Here is a 20,269-nt window from a genome sequence, read left to right as displayed (position 1 = left end):
CCATAGTGTATGGTCAATAAATAATTGAGGAATCAATGAATAAGCAAGCCATGAACTGGAGTATCACGACCTGCTTAAAGGCATTCACACTTGAAAATTCAAACAAGCAGATACACCATCAGGGAGAGGGTGCTAGGGTGCCACACCCACTCTGCCCACTGATGGAAGTAATCTTTCACAGATAGAGAACATTCTTCACCTTCTAGATACTTCAGAATGAATAGAATCACGTAAAATACAGAGACAACTAAGATAAAAAGAGAGATTTGGCTTTTTATTAACCTACATTAGAAAACAACATTAATTACATCTGCACGTTGCCCACCCTGCCTGACCCTCCTCTCCTCTACTGAGACACTGAGGGACCCGGAGCACTGGCAAGAAGATATTACCACCAAGAGGACCCAGCCCAGGATGTACATTTTGTCCCCACAGGCAGGAAAATTCCTTTCTCTACCAGCGGACTCCAGAGGGCCAAGGGTCGTGGGTCAGTGGAGCGCTGCCACCACGAGAGCCCAGCCTAGTGACCCTCTCCTGGCATCCTCCCACTCCCCACAGGCAGCACCATCAGGGACCAGCCAGAGCCCCAGGGCACCAGATTAACCACACAGACTAAAATAGTACCAGAAAGACTCTGAAAATTAAATTATAATTGGAACCCAGCCCCAAAAGTAGCTAGGACCTTCCTGCTAGACCTAAACAGGGTGGCCAGACTGAAAGTAGGACTCAGAGTCTCCTAACCTAATGGTCAAAACGTCCTACAATATCCTGGACATTTTGACCATTAGGTTAGGAGACTCTGAGTCCTACTCATCATACCAAGAACCAGCACAGTCACCATTGGCATGAAGATTCATCAGTTGCTGGAATTATCTGACAAGGATTTTTAAAGCAGCCATTGTAAAAATGCTTCAGTAAATAATCACAGTTATTCAACAAACAAAAAATAGAAAATCTTGTCAAAGAAATGAAAGTTATTTTAAAAATAACTAAATGAAAACTGTGTAACTGTAGAATTTGATAAAATAAGCCCCCAAAATGGACTCAGTAGTAGAGTGGAGATGACAGAAGAAGGAGTCAATGAACTTGAAGACAAAAAATATAATTTACCCAATCTGAGTAGTAGAGAAGAAATAGACTGAAAAAAACTAAATGAATATAGCCTCAAGCAAAATAAGAAAAGATCCAACATTTGTGTCATTGAAGTCCCAGGGGAGAGGAATAGAGAGTGGGACTGACAGAGTATTTGAAGAAATAATGGCTGAAACTTGCCAAATTTGTCAAAAGACATAAACCTACAGATTTAAGAAGCAGAGAAAAACCCAAATAAGATAAACCCAAAGAAATGCATGCAAAGACACACCGTAATTACATTTCCAAAAACGACAAACAAAAAATTCTACAAGCAGCCAGGGAGAAATGACAGATTATCTGCAGGGGTGCATCAATTCAAATGACAGCAGGCTTCTCTTCTGAAACTATGGAGACTGGAAGGGAGTGGCATGACAGTTTCCAAGGTTGAAAGAAAGAACTATCAAGCCATGAATTCAGTGAAATTATTCTTCAAGAATGAAGGGAAATAAAGATACCCTCAGATTTAGGAAAACTACAAGTGTTTGTCTCTAAAAGGCCCACCCTTAAAGACTGGCTAAAGGAAGTTTCTCAAACAGAAAGAAAATGACAAAAGAAGGAAGAACAGACAGATATAGACAATAAACTATTCTCCATATGAGTTTTATAAACCAGGTTTGATTATTGAAACAAAAATTAGACCACCAGGCTAGGCTCATATCTGTAATCATAGCACTTTGGGAGGCCAAGGTGGGAGGATAGCTTCAGGCCAGGAGTTTGAAACCAGCCTGGACAACATAGTAAGACCCCACTGCTACAAAAAAAAATTTTTAGTTAAAAATTATACAACCATCTGATGCTCAAGACAATGCTATTCTTAAATGGGGAAGGTAAAGGTGTCTAAATTGGAGTAAGACTTCCATACTTCACCCAAGTGTTTCTTGAGCAATTTACAAGCCAGCCAGCTATCCCAAGAGCTTTACAACACTATCTTAATTAATTCTTTCAACAATGTTATGTCATTGGCAGTATTAGTCTTATTTTATAGATAAGGAGATGGAGGCTTAAAGATGTTAATACATTTGTCTAAACTGTCAAAACTTACAAGTCGCTGAGCTGGGATTTGAACCGGACAATCTGATCATTACACGTACTGCCTCAGCTCTCTCAAAGAGTCTACATATGTAATTTGGTATGTTGATAAGAGAAAGCAATGGCCACAGTCCCCTTGGTTCAGAAAAATAAAAGGAATTAAGTGCAGTCCATAAAAGCCACTAGTTTCTTGTAGCACCTATCTGTAAAAGCAAACAGAGATTAAAAATGTACTCAGGACACTTACGTAGCTGTCAAAGTAAGAGTTACATAACAAAGAAAGAAGGGTAAATCTAAGCATTCCTCTGCATACCCAGCATGGAAAGTATTTTGGAGGTAAGCACAGAAGGATTGAACTTCACCTCCATCTGTCAGCCACTCAGCCATAAATCAAAATTTGGAAAAACGGACTTGTTACCATATACGTGAATAGTTCTTGAACTGGTATCACTCCTGACAATCTGTAGCGTTTGAACTTGTATTGTTAAAGAGCAGAAAGCAGCTAGACGGTCATAACAGTGGTTATGTTCTAGTCATCACAGTAATATAACACTTGGGAAAATGGAGCAGCACCAGCTAGCTTTTAAGAAAGAATTATCAGCAAGTACTATGAAAAGCTAAGTGTCAGGCAGGGAGAACTACCTTCAGAAGTTCTGTTAATAAGAAAGCTTGTTTTACTATTTCTTTGTTTTTAATTTTTTTATTCTATTCTTCCCCCGCTTTTCCTAAGGTATGCTATGAGACTAAAAACCCACTCAGGCCCCAATGCCACACCAGAAGACAAACAACTGGCTGCATTATGGTGAGTGCCCGTCTCCGCTTAGAATAGCGGCAAAGCAGGTGCTGAAATGCACAGTGTTTTCCCAATGCCTTCTAACATGCAAAGCCTAGAGCAGTTCTGATGGCCAGGGAAAGTCCAGATCATTGTTTGCTGCTGTACCATACATGATCTGAATTCACAGTGATTGAAAATCAACAGGCCAGTTACACAGGGTACCTTTTTTCTGTATGTGCATGTGGTTTAAAATCACACAGGTCTGTGGTTTAGTAATTGAATCTGAACTGTGCCAAGTGGAGTTTTGTATTTTAACATTTTAGATGCAATCAAAATAATTCATGTGTTGCTTTACGTGCCGAATTAGTATGACTGAAGCAAATGACACATTAAAGTTTTTTCGTTTTTGTTTGTTTGTTTGTTTTTGGAGACAAAGTCTCACTCTGTTGCCCAGACTGAAATGCAGTGGCGTGATCTTGGCTCACTGCAACCTCTGCCTCCCAGGTTCAAGTGATTGTCATGCCTCAGCTTCCCCAGTAGCTGGGATTACAGGAGTGCGCCACCACACCCAGCTAATTTTTTGTATTTTTTTTTAGTAGAGATGGGGTTTCACCATGTTGGTCAGGCTGGTCTCGAACTCCTTACCTCAAGTGATCTGCCTGCCTTGGCCTACTAAAACGCTGAAATTACAGGCATGAGCCACCAAGCCCTGCTTCATTATACTTTGATAATAAAATCATTTCTTTCAAAAAGCCTACAGGTAGTAAATTTCATTCTATCTTTATAATGATTGCAATGATAATGATTGTCATTATAGTAATAATAATCATTTTCCCCATGACCTCTCCCAGGGACAACCCCCTCCACTTGCAAAATGACAGGACACTCTCTCAACAGATCTCCTGTAAAAGGGATCCAGATCCTTTGTTCTCCAAAGGCTCATATTCTACTCCACAACCTGATCTGCAAGTTAGAGAATCTAATTGAGTCTCAAAACACCTAACAGCATAAAAATGACACAGTGGACTTTGGGGACTCAGGGGAAAGGATGGGAGGGGGGTAAGGGATAAAAGACATTGGGTACAGTGTACACTGATTGGGTGATGGGTGCACCAAAGTTACAGAAATCGCCACTAAAGAATTTACTCATGTAACCAAACACTGTGTGTTCCCAAAAAAAGCCCTATTAAAATGAAATGTAAATTTTTTAAAAAGAAATATGAAGAACCTAGGAACCCCATCACATCCTTTCTTACCCATGCTACTTCCCCATATCAGCCAGCCACTTGCTTTGTTTTTTGTTTGTTTGGTTTTGGTTTTTTGGGTTTTTTTGTTTGTTTGGTTTTGAGACAGAGTCTCGCTCTGTTGCCCAGGCTGGAGTACACTGGCGAAATCTCAGCTCACTGCCACCTCTTCCTCCCAGGTTCAAGCCATTCTCCTGCCTCATACTCCGAGTAGCTGGGATTACAGGTGCACGCCACCATGCCCAGCTAATTTTTGGTTTTGTTTTTGTTTTTTTGAGATGGAGTTTCACTTTATTGCCCAAGCTGGAGTGCAATGGTGTGATCTGGGCTCACTGCAACTTCCACCTCCCAGGTTCAAGCGATTCTCCTGCCTCAGCCTCCCAAGTAGCTGGGATTACAGGCATGCACCACCATGACTGGCTAATTTGTGCATTTTTAGTAGAGACGAGGTTTCACCATGTTAACCAGGATGGTCTCGAACTCCCAACCTCAGGTGATCCACCCAACTCAGCCTCCCAAAGTGCTGGGATTACAGGCATGAGCCACCATGCCCAGCCTAATTTTTATATTTTAGTAGAGATGGGGTTTCACTGTGTTGGCCAGGCTGGTCTCAAACTCCTGACCTCAAGTGATCTTCCCACCTCGTCCTCCCAAAGTGCTGGGATTACAGGCATGAGTCATCACGCCCAGCCCAGCCGCTTACTTTGAAAATGATGACACAGAAAAAAGGAAACGATCGGGTAACCTATATTTCCTTTACCTGTCAGTCCTTCCTTACTCATCAATAAGGGGAAGGCAGAGAATATGGGTAGAATACATGTCTATCAAGCAGTGAAATAAAAAGTTGAATTTTTAAAAAAATAACAGCAACAGACACAAAAAAGGTGTCAGGTTGCTACCCGTCCTGGGTTTGGTGTGCTAGGAGGAGATGGTGCCATTGTACCCAGAATGTTGGTATTCTGGATGTCAGCAGCAGATCCGAGTTAGCAAATAACTGAGTGAAGAGCTCCAAGAAAGAGAGGATAAGTCTCAGAAACACCTTCTGTGCCCCTTTCAAACTTTAATTCCTATATTGGAATAATACACTAAATGACAATAATATGATTATATAAGACAGAGTACTGACATATAAACGGGTATACAAAATATCATAGGAAATAAAATGATGGCAACTACTCCCAGCATAGTGTTTTTATTGTTTATAAAGTACATTCATGTTTGTGACTTTAGTGGAGCTAATTATAGTTCAGTAAAAACAGGTGGCAGTGCCATCCTTTGCGCAGAGCGGGGTTCGCCCTAAGCAGAGAAGGCTGCGTGCTAGAGCTACCGCTACCTCGTATCTCTCATGGAGAGACACTGCCCTCTGGTGGTGGGAAAAGGAAGTGGTCAGTCCCTGTGACCCAACGAAGTGATTCAGGGAATGCTGTAAAATGATCTAGTGGTAAATGTATGTATGGAATACCTTCTTTGAATTTTGAATTCTATTTTTGGACAAAAGGTGGTCACTCACAGACATTATATGCAGATGTAGAAAGATTTCATATATGTAAACACGGTATGGTTATTGAGTGCCTTAGAACAAAACAACAAAAATATGTTAAGTGTTGTTTGCTCAGGCCACACTCAGCCTGTTTCTCTTTTTGGCTGCAGTTACCGATGCCTGGCTCTCCTGTACTGGCGGATGTTTCGACTCAAAAGGGACCATGCTGTAAAGTATTCAAAAGCACTTATCGACTATTTCAAGGTACTGTCTAGTGAATGAGCAGAATTGTTCCTTAAATTCAGTTGTCTCCCCGTCAAGGTCATTTGTGAAGCTCCTGGTAGAATCCATTGCTTTGGGCTAATGCAGATCACCTCTGATCCCCAAGCTAAGCCCATTTATGCCACACTTGTGGCTTTCAGAGCTCAGAATGTGCCTTTGAGAGCTCGTCTAATGTATCTCCCTGCCTTCTTTTCCAAGTATTTTTATTTATTTTTTTTTATTTGTTATTTTTGTGTTTCTTGAGATGGAGTTTCTTCACTCTTTGTTGCCCAGGCTGAAGTTCAATGGTGTGATCTCGACTCACTGCGACCTCCACCTCCTGGGTTCAAACTATTCTTCTGCCTCGGCCTTCTGAGTAGCCTTCTGAGGCGCCCACTGCATGCCCAGCTAATTTTGTATTTTTAGTAGAGACTGGGTTTCACCAGGTTGGTCAGGCTGGTCTCGAACTACTGGCCTCAAGTGATCTGCCCGCCTCGGCCTCCCAAAGTGCAGGGAATATAGGCATGAGCCACTGCAGCTGGCCTTGTCCAAGTATTTTTATGGCTTCAAAGGAAAGAAGATCCAGTTACTCATTCCAGTGTCCTAGGAAATGCATCTTTATAGCTAACATAAATTCCTTGTGCAAACTTAGAGCTTCTTTTCCTTAGAAGTAACCCCTTAGAGCCATTTCCTCTTAGCTATCTTTAGTAGCTAATTTAATTTTTAACAGAGGTGTTATTTAAAACGGTAAGAGATGGATTGTTAGAACTCAGAGGCAGTAGATAGCAATGTATATAGCTATAGGGACAAAATTGCAAACCATGCTAACTTTTGCTTATCTCAGGGAATGAAATTATTTTCGCTGGGAGAATAAATTTTTAAAAGCTTTCTCTGATGTACTGTTGTGAGGTCAACCTTACGTTAATAATTCATTTGAGATTTCTAGGCCTCTATCTATAGAAAGTAGAAATTATCCCATCTCTATCTCCACCAGCCCTTTGTCAGATACACAGTCATCATTTGAGATCCATTCATGCCCAGCCTCCTCTTCCTAGAGATGCTCTCTTAATGGCCAGGCTGTGCTGAGGGTTCCTGGGATATGTCAGCACATTTTCCAAATCGCACATGTAGAGTAACCAGGTGCTACATCATGAGCATCGCTTTCTTGGCCCATTGGCTGTGCTGTGTCATCAGGACAAGAACCAGCACTGAGCCTTCCCTTTCCTTCAGGCGCCTAAAGTCAACATCAGTGGTGTTCAGAAATCCAGACCGTAAGAGCTAATGCTAAAGAGAATTATTACAGTGAAGGAAAATGCTTGAATAAAGAAGGAAGCTGAATTCTATAAGCCGCCAGGAGCTACAACAAACTTTGAGGGATATAAGTTCTTAATATTCTCTGCAGCCCACAAATACATACAAAATGGGTAGAAAACACCACCAGAAAATTAGTTTCTCCTCCAGGAGTTAATGTCATTTACCCTTTATCAAAAACTATTTTTGAAATTTTTTAAATTAACCAACAACAAATTGTATGTGCTTATTATGTATAATGTGAGGTTTTTGATATATTTCTACATTGCGGAATGATTAAACCAAGCTAATTAACATATTCATCACCTCACTTATCATTTTTGTGATGGGAACATTTAAAATGATCCTTTTAGAGATTTTCAAGTATGCTATACGTTATTATTCATTGTAGTCACCGTGCTGTACAGTAGAGCTCCAGAACTTATTCCTGATAACTGAAAGTTGCATACAAAGTTTCAAGGGCTTTTTTTTTTTTAATTTGAGTCTTGTTCTTTCGCCCAGGCTGGAGTACAGTTGCGCAATTGGAGCTCACTACAGCTTTGAATTCCTGATCTCAAGCTGTCCTCCCACCTCAGCCTCCCAAGTCGCTGAGACCACAGATACACGCCACCACACCCAGCTCATTTTTTCATTTTTTTGTAGATATGGGGTCTCCCTGGGTTGCCCAGGCTCTCCTCAAACTCCTGTCCTCCAGCGATCCTACCGCTTTGGCCCCCCAAAGTGCTAGGATTACCATTGTGAGCCACACACTCAGCCTCAAAAGGCTATTTAAATGCTACTTTGAGTACCTAAAATGAAATCTTTAGGTACCCAAAACAATTTGGCTATAGAGAATATGTTTTATCAGTACAGTACTCTCTCTATAAAAAAGAGCTTTGTTCCTAGCGGTATTTCTTGGGCCTGGGGCTTAGTGGCGGAGGAAGAGAACTCAAGACATTTTTTTTTTTTTTTTTTGAGATGGGAGTCTCACTCACCCCGTCACCCAGGCTGGAGTGCAGTGGCACAATCTCGGCTCACCCTAACCTCCGCCTCCTAGGTTCAAGCAATTCCCCTGTCTCAGCCTCCCGAGTAGCTAGGACTACAGGCACGCACCATCATGCCTGGCTAACTTTTTGTATTTTTAGTAGAGATGGGGTTTCACCATATTGGGCAGGCTGGTCTCAAACTCCTGACCTCAGGTGATCCGCCCGCCTCGGCCTCCCAAAGTGCTAGGATTACAGGCGTGAGCCCCACCTTCTTTCTCCATTCAGTAGCCTTTACTGGACTGTTTCTGCAACTCCCAAGCCTTTCTCCCTTGTGTTCTTATATACAGAACATCCATCCTATAGATCATGTTCTCAGAACCACAGGATGAAATGGAAACAAAGTGTTCAGTCCAGTAGCAACAGCCTGCGAAAAGTGTCAGTAACATTCTGTCAGGAAAAGGGAGGATCAGCTCCCCTATTCAGGAAGGTTTCCTTTTTCTAATTCTCCTCATGAAAATAATTGTATTTCCAGAGACAGGTGAAAGCGGCATGGTTTGCAATGCTGTCCTTACATTGACTTCTTGCCATTGTGGCACTTCAGAGTTCTGACAGGCCATTTCTTGCCATTTTAATAACACCCGCACTAAAACTAGAAAAATCAGTCACCACTCCATAAAGCGCTTTCTAACCAAAAGAATACGTTGTCTCTGGAGAACCAGGCTGAGGCTATTTTCTTGTCTCTGGAAAGGAAAAATTGCCATCAGCATCACAAGGACCTCTTTCTTCCTTAACAGTCCTATGAAAGCATGATTGGGTTTTCAGAGAGGAAATCTAACTGTGCATTTAGCAACTTCCCTAACTAGAGGCAAAACTTTTAAATATCTGATGCAAGCATCTGGCTTGTGCAACAGAACTTCCTAAGCCAGAATATTCAGATGAAACAGAATGTTTGAACGTCCTGTCTGTTATGGAAATATATTTTAATCAAGTCTGTTAGGAATATGCAAGAGTAACTTCCTTTAAGAGAAATACTTTAAACTTCCTAAGTTAAAACAATAGAATATGATGTCATATATTTTCAGGCATTAAGTAAAGATATGTCGATGTTTCTCCAAATAGGTCCTACTTTTAAATATAAAGTATACAAGGGGGGATTTGAGGGAGTTCCTGCTCTTTATTCTTTTTTTAAAAAAATAGTTTACAATGAAAAAATAAGGCTGCTTCAAGATTTAACAGACCCTTGGGATTATGATTTAATGTGGTAACTAAAATTTGTACATAACCCAGGCTGCGAGTGAAGCCTTTCACTTACCCCACTGAGGTCTGATGCAAGTACCTTGTTCATGCAAAATAACTTCCTAAATCAGAATATTTAGGTAAACTAGAACTTTTGAATATCCTGTCTGCTAGGGAAATACATTTTAATATATTCTTTTAGGAATATTCCAGAGCAACTTCCTTTAAGAGAAATACTTCCAAACTTTCAAAGTCCAGGCAGCTGCCCCAACTTGCTTCCAGAGAGAGAACAGAAAACTGCGATGGAAACTTCCCAAGTCCAGTTTCTCTGAAGGTGCCTTTTGCCTGCAGCATCTGCCTTTGCTTCTCTCTGCAATTACCTGAAAACACGTTCCTGTCACCTGTTTCACCTCATGCAGATGGCATTCACTGTCAATGTTTTTATTTTCTTGCAGAACTCATCTAAAGCCGCCCAAGCCCCGTCTCCGTGGGGGGCCAGTGGAAAGTAAGTTCACTTTTCCAAAGTCAATGCCATAAGCCAGACAATGCATGGTGCTGGACCACTGTGCTTTGCTTCCCGTTCCCCAAGGGGCTGCCCCGCCTCGCTTGCTCCCGGCCTCGCCACTCTGGTTTTTCTACCTCTCCCCTTCCAGGAGCACTGGAACCCCATCCCCCATGTCTCCCAACCCCTCTCCCGCCAGCTCCGTGGGGTCTCAGGGCAGCCTCTCCAACACCAGCGCCCTGTCCCCATCGACCATCGTCAGCATCCCACAGCGCATCCACCAGATGGCGGCCAACCACGTCAGCATCACCAACAGCATCCTGCACAGCTATGACTACTGGGAGATGGCCGACAACCTGGCCAAGGAAAACCGAGGTGCGTGCGCCCCGCGGGGAGCAGGGGGCCCACCTGATGGGGCAGTGGTGGGCGAGTTTCCATGGCCTCTCAAAGGAGAAACAGGAGGAGTTGTCACCAATGGTGGGAACCCTCCTGACCTCTCCCCTACCATGGGGCCTCTGATGCCTTTGTCTCCCTCTATCCTTAGTGGAAAATGGTGTGAGACACACCCAGGGGCGGGTATAAATACGCACACCTACACTTTTCCCTTTAGCCAGTGGGCCTCTCAAAGATATGAACTATATTGTATTCAACTTTGTATTCCTAAGACCTAGCCCAGTGCCTAGAACACAGGTGAAGCTCTGAGACGCTGAATGAATGAATGAATGAATGAGAATGTTACTAACTCTGAGTGCCAGCTGCTTGCAATTGAGAAGAGCGGTTTTACGTGTAGCAGCAGTAAGCTGTATTTCATTTTGAATAAAATTTGTTTTTACTGATTATAAAAGTAATGTAAGGCAGAGTGTGGTGGCCCACGCCTGTAATCCCAACATTTTGGGGGACTGAGAGTTGCTTGATGTGCACACCTACACTTTTCTCTTTGGCCAGTGGGCTAAATCACATGATTCTCTGCCTCAGGGTTTAAGCAATTAAACCCTCTCCTGGGTTTAAGCAATTCTTCTGCCTCAGCCTCCCAAGTAGTTGGGACTGCAGGCATGCACCACCACGCCCGGCTAATTTTTGTATTTTTAGTAGAGACAGGGTTTCACCATTTTGGCCAGGCTGGTCTCGAACTCCTGACCTCGTGATCTGCCCACCTCAGCCTCCCAAAGTGCTGGGATTACAGGCATGATCCTCCATGCCCAGTAAATCATCAATAATTTTATCAGAAAGAAGTAACTATGTAAACATTCTACTGAAGTTTCTGCTACTCTTTTTCCTCCCAGTATGCATTATTTCACCAAAATAAGATCATAGTGTGTACTCATACAGTTGTATATCCTTTCTTCATCGACACAATATCAGGCGTTTTCTCCTGTCACTAACTTGTTCAGAAATACTGTTTATGGTGGTTCTACAATACTAGCCTAGTTATTGATTGTATAAAGTATCACGAGTTCTCAAACCATTTTCTTATTGTTAGACATTTAAGTTCCTTCCAATTTTTTTCCACTGTGACAAATAATGTTGTGCTAAATATCCCTACATAAGTCATTGTTCATATTTCTGATTTTTTTTTTTTCTGAGACAGAGTCTTGCTCTGTCACCAGGCTGGGGTGCAATGGCACAGTCTCAGCTCACTGCAACCTCCACTTCCCCGGTTCAAGCGATTCTCCCACCTCAGCCTCCCTAGTAGCTGGGACTACAGGCGCACACCACCACACCCAGCTAATTTTTTTGTATTTTTAGTAGATACGGGGTTTCCCCATGCTAGCCAGGCTGGTCTCAAACTCCTGACCTTGTGATCTACCCACCTCAGCCTCCCAAAGTGCTGGGATTACAGGCTTGAGCACCCAGCCGTATTTCTGATTGTTTTCTTAGGAGGGAGTTGTGGAATAGAATTTTGGGGTCAACAGGTATAGACTCTTTTGAGATATAGATTATTCTATATATTGACCTACGTTGTTAACTCTTTGCAAGATTTTACTAGTTTACTGCTGTCCCTGCAGCAGCAGGTAAGAGTGCAAATCTGAGTTCACTTCCAGGCCATGAAATGCAAATTACGTTCCTATGATATCATAACCCTCCAAAGTCAAGAGCAAGATGTTCAGGATGAGATAAGGAATGTACAGCAGAGTGCATGAGATTATAAATAAAACCACATAGTACATAACATGCAGCCTAGAGGTGATGCACTCTGAAAATCCAGTAAGAATGCCATGGGGATCAGAGGCCACCAGGAGGAGGTTGCTAGAGGAGCTGGCATGGAACAATGGAACAGAGCTTTGAAAAGCACTTAGGCTTTGGGAGGCTGAGGTGGGTGGATCACCTGAGGTCAGGAGTTCGAGACCAGCCTGACCAACATGGCGAAACCCCATCTCTACTAAAAATACAAACATTAGCCAGGCATGGTGACACACGCCTGTAATCCCAGCTACTTGGGAGACTGAAGCAGGAGAATTACTTGAACCTGGAAGGCAGTGGTTGCAGAAAGCCAAGATCATACTATTGCACTCCACACTGGGCGACAGAGTGAGACTCCATCTCAAGAAAAAAAGAAAGAAAAACACTTAGAAGTTGAGTGACTGAAATGGGTGGGTTGGGTGTCACTGGTGGACAAAACAGAAAGGACAAATGTATAGAAATACATCTGTCCAGTTTGGGAGAAACGGAGCAGGCCAAGCTCCAGATGGCACTGCCAACTGCCTGCTAGATCTCTCCTCCCTGAGGTCTCAGTGCCAAGTGTCCAGTGCAAACTTGCCATTGTTCCCCCACCCCTACCTCTTCCTCTGTTCTACCCCTGGATCCCCGCCCTGACCAACCTCCTAGCCACTTCCCATCGCTGCACTTTTGAGACACTTCTCCCAGACGCTTACTCCCAAGAAGTGTATTCAGTAACCAGCCATGACGGCAGAGTAGCCATATGAATGTGTTTGTCTCTATCAGCCACTAAACTGTGATCTTTGAGGCAACAGATTTGAGACCACACATGATTCATCCTGGTATCCTCCCCTACCCCCCTGCACCTAGCGGAGTGCCTTGGTACGTCATAAAGATTTGTTTGTGTTTGAAGTGAAGTCTCGCTCTGTCACCCAGCCTAAAGTGCAGTGGCGCAATCTCAGCTCACAGCAACCTCCACCTCCCAGGTTCAAGCTATTCTCCCACCTCAGCCTCCTGAGTAGCTGGGATTACAGGCACCCACCACCACCACCCGGCTAATGTTTGTATCTTTAGTAGATGGGGTTTTGCCACATTGGCCCGGCTGGTTGTGATCTCCTGACCTCAAGCAGTCCAGTCGCCTCAGCCTCCTAAAGTGCTGGGACTACAGGTGTGAGCCACCATGTCCGGCCACATCATAAATGTTTAGTGAAACGGCAAACCTAGAGAATGTTCAAAAGCTAGAAGGTGACTTCAGTCCAGATGTCTCGTGGCCCATCTCTGATTTGCCCCTAGGAGCTTGAAGCCTCACCCCTTGGACTCACTCCAGGGGCTCAACATATGCCAGAATTGAGTACAGGGTGAGAGGCGACAGAGCTACATTCACATTTCAGGAGTGAAGGAAGCATTACTGGATTAGGAGGATATGGATTTTCTTTGCTTTTGGCTAAGCAAATGCTATTCATTTGACTTAGAGATGGCAGATACAGTGTATTTATTTATTTGGATGTAGGATAAGTTCCCCGCTCTTGGATTTTATTTTGTTCAAAGGAATGCTAAAGTTACGTGATGGAACAGAGAATCCTCGATGTATATAGAGACCATGAATGGAATTTTTTCTTATATCGCATCGGTTGCTCAGCGTAGCACACCTAGCATGTGTGGCATTCTTAACAACTCTCTCTGTCCCCTAGAATTCTTCAATGACCTGGATCTGCTCATGGGGCCGGTCACCCTGCACAGCAGCATGGAGCACCTGGTCCAGTACTCCCAACAGGGCCTGCACTGGCTGCGGAACAGCACCCACCTGTCATAGGGACCTCACCCTTGAGCCGGATTGGGCTCTGGTCTCCACAGATGGCTCAACATTTTTTGACACTGTGCTACTGAAATTCCCAGCCACAGCATTTATCAAACTGCGGTGAATATTTCCTCAGCATTGAACAATGGTCTTTTCCAGGGCATGTGTGTTTGTATGTGTGGGTATATAAGAAGCTGCCTGTGTATGTGTGTAAGATACACAGCTCTTCAGAACACACCTTCTTTGTCTAATTTCCATAATCCCAGGCTAGACAAAGTGATCAGAGGTTTCTAATTAGAGGAAATACACGCATACACCATACTCACACACATTCACAGACACACACTTTGTATTCCAGTGCTAAACCATGACTTCTTAGAAAATTCAACCAAAATCTCATGGGTTAGTTAACCAGTTGCAATACAGCACACCAAAAGCTTGACTGCCAGTTAAGATGGACCTGCTCTTATCTTGTTGATTATTTTCAGTATTAATATACTATTCCCCAATTATTTTTTGATCAGTATGTATTCACGGGTAATTGAATAATGAAAATAAGCCGGATATTTTTGTGCCAGAAGTTTACTAGATTGCATGTTACCAAATACCCAACTCTTCCTCTAATTCCCTTCCCCCATCTGATTTTATTATCAACTAAATGCATTCCAGGCAAAAGGATGGACACTCACAGCCCTTCTCAGCCCCACCCCCAAGTAGTATGCAAATGGCACTGAGATTTGGCAAAAACTCGGCATCTTTTAATTAACAGATATTAAAACAACAGTGACTGTGTGTTGGAGCTCAGTTAGGAGTTGAGGTTTTCCGCGCCTGTGATAACACACGTATTTCTCCTTCTTGCCACTGTGACTTGATGCTGTAGAGGCACGTGGCATTTGTCAGTCAATCTGTTTCAGGTATTTTCTTTCCACCAATAGCTTTCTTACAGATTTTCTTGGCTAAATGGGCCATTACCTAGAATGTCCCTTCAGTAGGAGCCTGAATCCTGTGCTTTCCAGGCTCAGAGCTATTTGCCACGATAATGCTGTCTGATCCTCTCACTCCTCATGCAGAATGTGCCACTGCAGTCCTTGGGTGCGTTTTGATTTGGGGCGATTTTTCAGGCTTTGATTAGCAGGCTGCTTGCAACACAGGAGATCCCAGCTCCTGTCTGGGGCAGCAGCAGCCAGAGCCTCTCCCTGTGTCCTGTGCGTCTGGTATGTTTACATCTTGCTCTGGGTTTTGTTCTTGTTTTCTTTTTTAAAATTAAGTTTACATTTTAGGTTTTTTTTGACATCTTGTTTACAGTTTTTGTCTGACGTTTTTTTCTTTTATAATGTCTTATGCCCTAGATTTAGTTGTCTTGTTAAATATATTTGGATATAAAATCGTGGTGAAAGGAAAATAACTCCTGAAAAAGAAGGTCTATCTTGCCACACTTTAAAAACAAAAATAATGTCCTTGAGGCCTCTTACTTGATAAAGTTGTACCAGGACAGTCTGAGAAAGGCAAGCAGTGCAGTCTGTAGAATAATCCATTTATTCAAGGTGATGGCGGCACAAAATACTTAAGACTAGCTGCTGATTATATACATTCACTGATACTCTTATAGGTTGGGTTGCAGCGTTAACATTTTTGTCAGCCTGATCTGTAGGTGGGAAATAAGATCATTGTAATTCCCTAGCTCTGAGCGCTGAATCAAAATCGTATAAATGATTGAACAACTTAGATGACTTGAAATTAATTGAAAATAAGCAAGTGAAGGGCTTGTGGAATTTGCATTTGATTTTGGCCTTCAAACATTTGGGGATATTAAGAAGATTTCCATTTTTCATGTCTCCAACTGAGGTGCTTCTTACAACCCTTTCACTTTTTTTTTTTTTTTTTCAGACGGAGTCTCGCTCTGTTGCCCAGGCTGGAGTGCAATGGCACGATCTCAGCTCACTGCAGTCTCTGCCTCCTGGGTTCAAGCGATTCTCCTGCCTCAGCCTCCCAAGTAGTTGGGATTACAGGCATGCACCACCGTGCCCAGGTAATTTTTGTATTTTTAGTAGAGACTGGGTTTCGCCATGTTGGCCAGGCTGGTCTCAAACTCTTGACCTCAGGTGGTCCATCTGCCTCTGCTTCCCAAAGTGCTGTGATTACAGGCGTGAGCCACTGTGCCCAGCCCTGCCACTAATTTTTGGCAGAGTTCACAATCCCATCCTATGTCGGAAATTTGAACCTAACTTAAGAAATTTTGAGTCATTTTTTTGCAAGACTGAGACTTTGTTCTACTTGAAGAATCCTGATTAAATATTCAAACATAAAGGGATGGCCCTTGAGGTCTGTCCTGCATCCCCAGAGAGCTTCTCTGGTCCTGCCCACCTTGAAAGTTGCAGGCTTTGTTGTGGCATCTATGTGATGAGCTTCCCTGTGAAGCCTCATTTGGCAGGTGGCCTCTGGCTGATTGGGCCAGCAGTGTTTTATCAGCAACCTGATGGCCCACATTTCCCAAGAAAACTTCTTGAAACTTGCCCCTGTGGGCAGTGGTCAGAGCCTGCAGTTCCTATCACTGTCTCTCGCTTCTTCTGCAGAGCACATTGGTACAGCAGTTTCTGTGGAGTTTGGCATAGACGATTTTGGTTAGGAACCATCCTCCTGTTGTTGCTTGTGAAAGTCATTCATAACTTGTTCCTTTTAATTAGTTTTGTTGTTGCTGCTGTTGTTACTGGTTTGGTTTGGTTTTGAGACCGGGTCTGGCTCAAGCTGGAGTGCAGTGGTGCAATCGTGGCTCCCTGCAGCCTCCAACTCTTGGGCTCAAGTGATCCTCCTGCCTCAGCCTCCCAAGTAGTTGGGAACATAGGCACGTGCCACCACACCCAGCTAATTTTTTCTTTATTTTTTGTAGAGATGAGGTCTCACTCTGTTGCCCAGGCTGGCCTCAAACTCCTGGGCTCAAGCGATCCTCTGGCCTCGGCCTCCCAAAGTGCCGGGATTACAGGCATGAGCCGCCATGCCTGGCCTGTTTAGTTCTGTTTCAAGTTGAAATATCTTTCTTGTGTTTTCTGATTAGAAAAGTAATAACTGCTTATTGTAAAAATTCAAACAGTGCAGAAATGTAGAAAGTAGAAAGTGTAAGTTCCTGGTTGTTCCTTCTGCCTGAGACAACCACTGCTCACAGTTTGATGTATATCCTTCCAGAGACTCTCAAATTTAAGCAAATAATTTTTATTACCACGTCTTTCTATTTGAAGACCTACACTTGTCTCCGAAGTTCAACACAAGTTCAACTGACCTGAATGGATATTATCCTTTATCACAATGTTCAATTACTTTTGAAAGAGAGTAGCCCAGATATATTCCTAATGAAAATTTGGCATTTTTGATGATACTATTCCACACAGATCAGACTCAATTGCAGAATCGTGCCTGGAGAGAGAGGTTTGGTTCAGACAGAGATTTCTGGAAACATTCAAACATTCGAATTGCAAATGGAAACTTGAAACCCACTGTCTAATGAGGAATGTACTGGAAAAATAATCTGAAGAGTTGACAAATTGTGTACTAGATTGAACACATGGAATGCAATGCTATGAGACTTTCTGCACTAAAACTTACCCTAATATGTACAACAATGATGTGTGTATTATATAACAGTGATGTGTACATTTCTGACACCCCATACATAATATACACAGTTTGTATAAATGCATACATTTAAAAATATATATGTACAATACAGCTAACATAAAACTGTAGTACGCCTGAAGGATATTACTAGTGCCTAATATTGAGTATAAGTCACTGCGTGTTTGCATCAACTTGGAAGTGCAGTAATTGTTATAAAATTAATCAGTGCAGCCAACATTATTTATGAATCACATCTTTGAAACTGTGCAGTAGCATATACATATATATTTTTAAATAACATTTTTCACAGTTTTCCAGAGTTACTGTTGAAATCTGCATCACCAAAAAAAAAAAAAGCAAGATTTTTTTAACAATGTAGACACTCTTCCGACCCAGTAATCTGCGTGTGATTTCCTATTTGTAGATTCCCAAGAGACTTTAGCAGTCACCAGCCTTAATGCATGTACAGGATATTATTGTGACTTAATTTATCTGCAGTTTTTAATCCATGTGAAATTGGAATTTATAAACGGACTTGGATTAAATATGTCTGCCTTTCTAAGGTTGCAAATGTTACATTAAATGATTTATGTTGTAAATGACAGAAGTTGAGTTGTATGTAAAAGATGTCCACCAATTTCTGTGAATATTTTTACAAGGAAACTTGAGAATCAAAATACGTTCAAGTCAGTTGTTCTGGCTCCCAGTTTATAATCTCTTTAAAAGCAATCTTTTTGTTTCATAAATGGTTTAAATGTAGCTCCCACAGATTATCAGTATGTAGTCTGACATTTATCATGAAAAAAAGTATGTTTTTCTTTATTATAACTATAGTTCATTATTTGTCTTTGCTGTGGTACACACACACACGTGTACGCATGCACACACGCACGTACGCACACGTACAGACACCCTCCAGTGTCCCAGTGAGGGCTGAACAGCAAGTTTGAGAAGGTCATCTCAATGGCCACAGGGTTCCTGTTCAGCCGGTAGTCCTGGGATGTTGCTTTGTCATTCTTCAGTGTCACAAGTTACTTCCCTGATTTGCATGCCAGGCTCTTCCAACTGAAACCAACATGGTGGAATCATGTTTGCGATATTTGGTAGAGTAAAATAGGAGAATTTTGAACTAAGAAGATGGAGCTACTAGACCAGTGGCTTGACATGAAGTATCCCCTACGTGGGAGGGTGTGTTTGTTAACCTCATCTTTAGCCTTGTCTCCCTCCCCTTTCCTTGTCCTCCTCCCCAAGCTAGAGAAGCAGAAACAGCAACAGAAACAAAACCATCACTTCACCCGATCTAGCCCATATCCTTAAATTCAAATTACCTTTGTCTTTTTCCTACTATACCGTCTGACACAATTCAATTGTGTCTAGAAAGAAAAATGCAGAAAGGGTTTGTTTACAGAAGGGCAGTTCAGTTGAGGCCTCATTAACCAAGCAGAGGGGTGCAGAAGAACCTTGATACAGGGTCACCATGGAGAAGCCCTCATCCCAGCAGTGGGTGGGACAGGGGACTTGGCTTTGCTTCACGAACCACTGAGCTTGATATTCTTTAGAGGTGGTTTGTGCCAAGAAACACCCAGCAGTCTTTAAAGAATTTTCTCTTCTGCAGCTTTGCCTGCTACACAGCTGAAGTCTGTTCCTATCAGAATTATATTTTTAAGAAGTAATACATTTTCAAAGACACATGGATCAAGCGGAGTCTTGAAATATTTTTTTTTTATGAAAGAGGAAAAACAGCCTTACCACATAAACTGCCCTTCCAACCATTTGGAACCAGAGTTTATGTGCTCGTTTTCCCATTCTCAGAAGAGCACAGTTTTTCAATATTACAACTTCCTGGCAAATAGCACAAGAAATGTTCAGACTTGAGATTTGTGTTCCCTTTGTCCAGATTATTTTGTATATGCCACCAAAGGGGTTAACTTGTTTGCTTGGCATGAGGAAAATTATAAACTCTGTTCTCAAACTAATTACATCTGACCACGGTTTTGGTTTTTATTATTTAATTGGCACTCCGAGGCAGCAGGGGGTAAATTTTGGGTCAGCTGCAAGGGGATTTAGAGTCACAGCTCTTACTCACAGTAATGGGAATCAAGGGATTAAATCTGTGTGTTACTTTGAAAATCCACCTCTTTTACAGCCAGTTTTATAGACATTGATCTGAGGGTTGAATTCAGGGCACTAATTGCAAGTCAACCCAAGGATCAGCATTTGTGTTTAAGCACCAGGAGTGTTGATGTGACCTGAAAAGCTGAATCAAGGACTTGGGTTTTTTTTTACCCATTTTTAAAACAGGAAAGCTCATCCAGAAATACTTGAATCTAGACATGATATAACATAGCACCAAGGTTTAGGATTTTTAGAGTGCTGTTGTTGGGTTACTAAAATAATACGGATGTTTTATTTTTCTTATTGTTGCTTTTTCAATTTTCCATAAAATAAAACAACTTTCCCCAGTATTCAGGATCCCTTTATTTCTACATGCCCATAGGAGCAAAAAGAAAATACCCAGCAGTGAGGAATGTGCATTACTTCATTACATAGCATTCCATCCTCGGGGGCCAAGGGTATCTGACTTTTCAAAGAACATTCTTACTCATCTGTAGCATGAGTGATTGCAAACCCCAAAGGATGGCCATTTAGCTGAGATGTCTGTAATTCTAAGCATGTGTCACACAGGTCTTTACTTATAGACACTTCCATAGCATCACCAGCCATCTCTGAGGCCTGTTTAAGTGGTGACACAGCAGCACTGACACTTT

At 42.3% G+C, this 20,269-nt stretch overlaps 1 protein-coding gene across 7 annotated transcripts in view; it reads left to right on the top strand.

Moving 5' to 3' along the window:
- The window catches only part of AFF3 (ALF transcription elongation factor 3), a 565,049-nt gene extending 545,083 nt beyond the window's left edge, over nt 1-19,966 (top strand). For 3 of the 7 annotated variants that reach the window (XM_064371399.1, XM_064371394.1, XM_064371396.1), the window contains 6 exons: nt 2,894-2,965; nt 5,833-5,926; nt 9,638-9,769; nt 9,891-9,940; nt 10,089-10,312; nt 13,786-19,966. In XM_064371399.1, the coding sequence (XP_064227469.1) occupies nt 2,894-2,965; nt 5,833-5,926; nt 9,638-9,769; nt 9,891-9,940; nt 10,089-10,312; nt 13,786-13,907 (694 nt within the window). In that variant the 3' untranslated portion in view covers nt 13,908-19,966. The remainder of the gene's footprint in view (nt 1-2,893; nt 2,966-5,832; nt 5,927-9,637; nt 9,770-9,890; nt 9,941-10,088; nt 10,313-13,785) is intronic. The other 4 variants (XM_064371398.1, XM_021671747.2, XM_064371395.1 and 1 more) reach the window with 3 other exon arrangements.
- The last annotated feature ends 303 nt before the right edge of the window (nt 19,967-20,269 follow it).

Source organism: Aotus nancymaae, unplaced genomic scaffold (genome assembly GCF_030222135.1).
Source record: "Aotus nancymaae isolate 86718 unplaced genomic scaffold, 86718_ANA_hifiasm-v0.15.2.pri h1tg000131l, whole genome shotgun sequence".
NCBI lineage: Eukaryota > Metazoa > Chordata > Mammalia > Primates > Aotidae > Aotus > Aotus nancymaae.
This window is presented reverse-complemented; position numbering and strand designations above follow the sequence as displayed.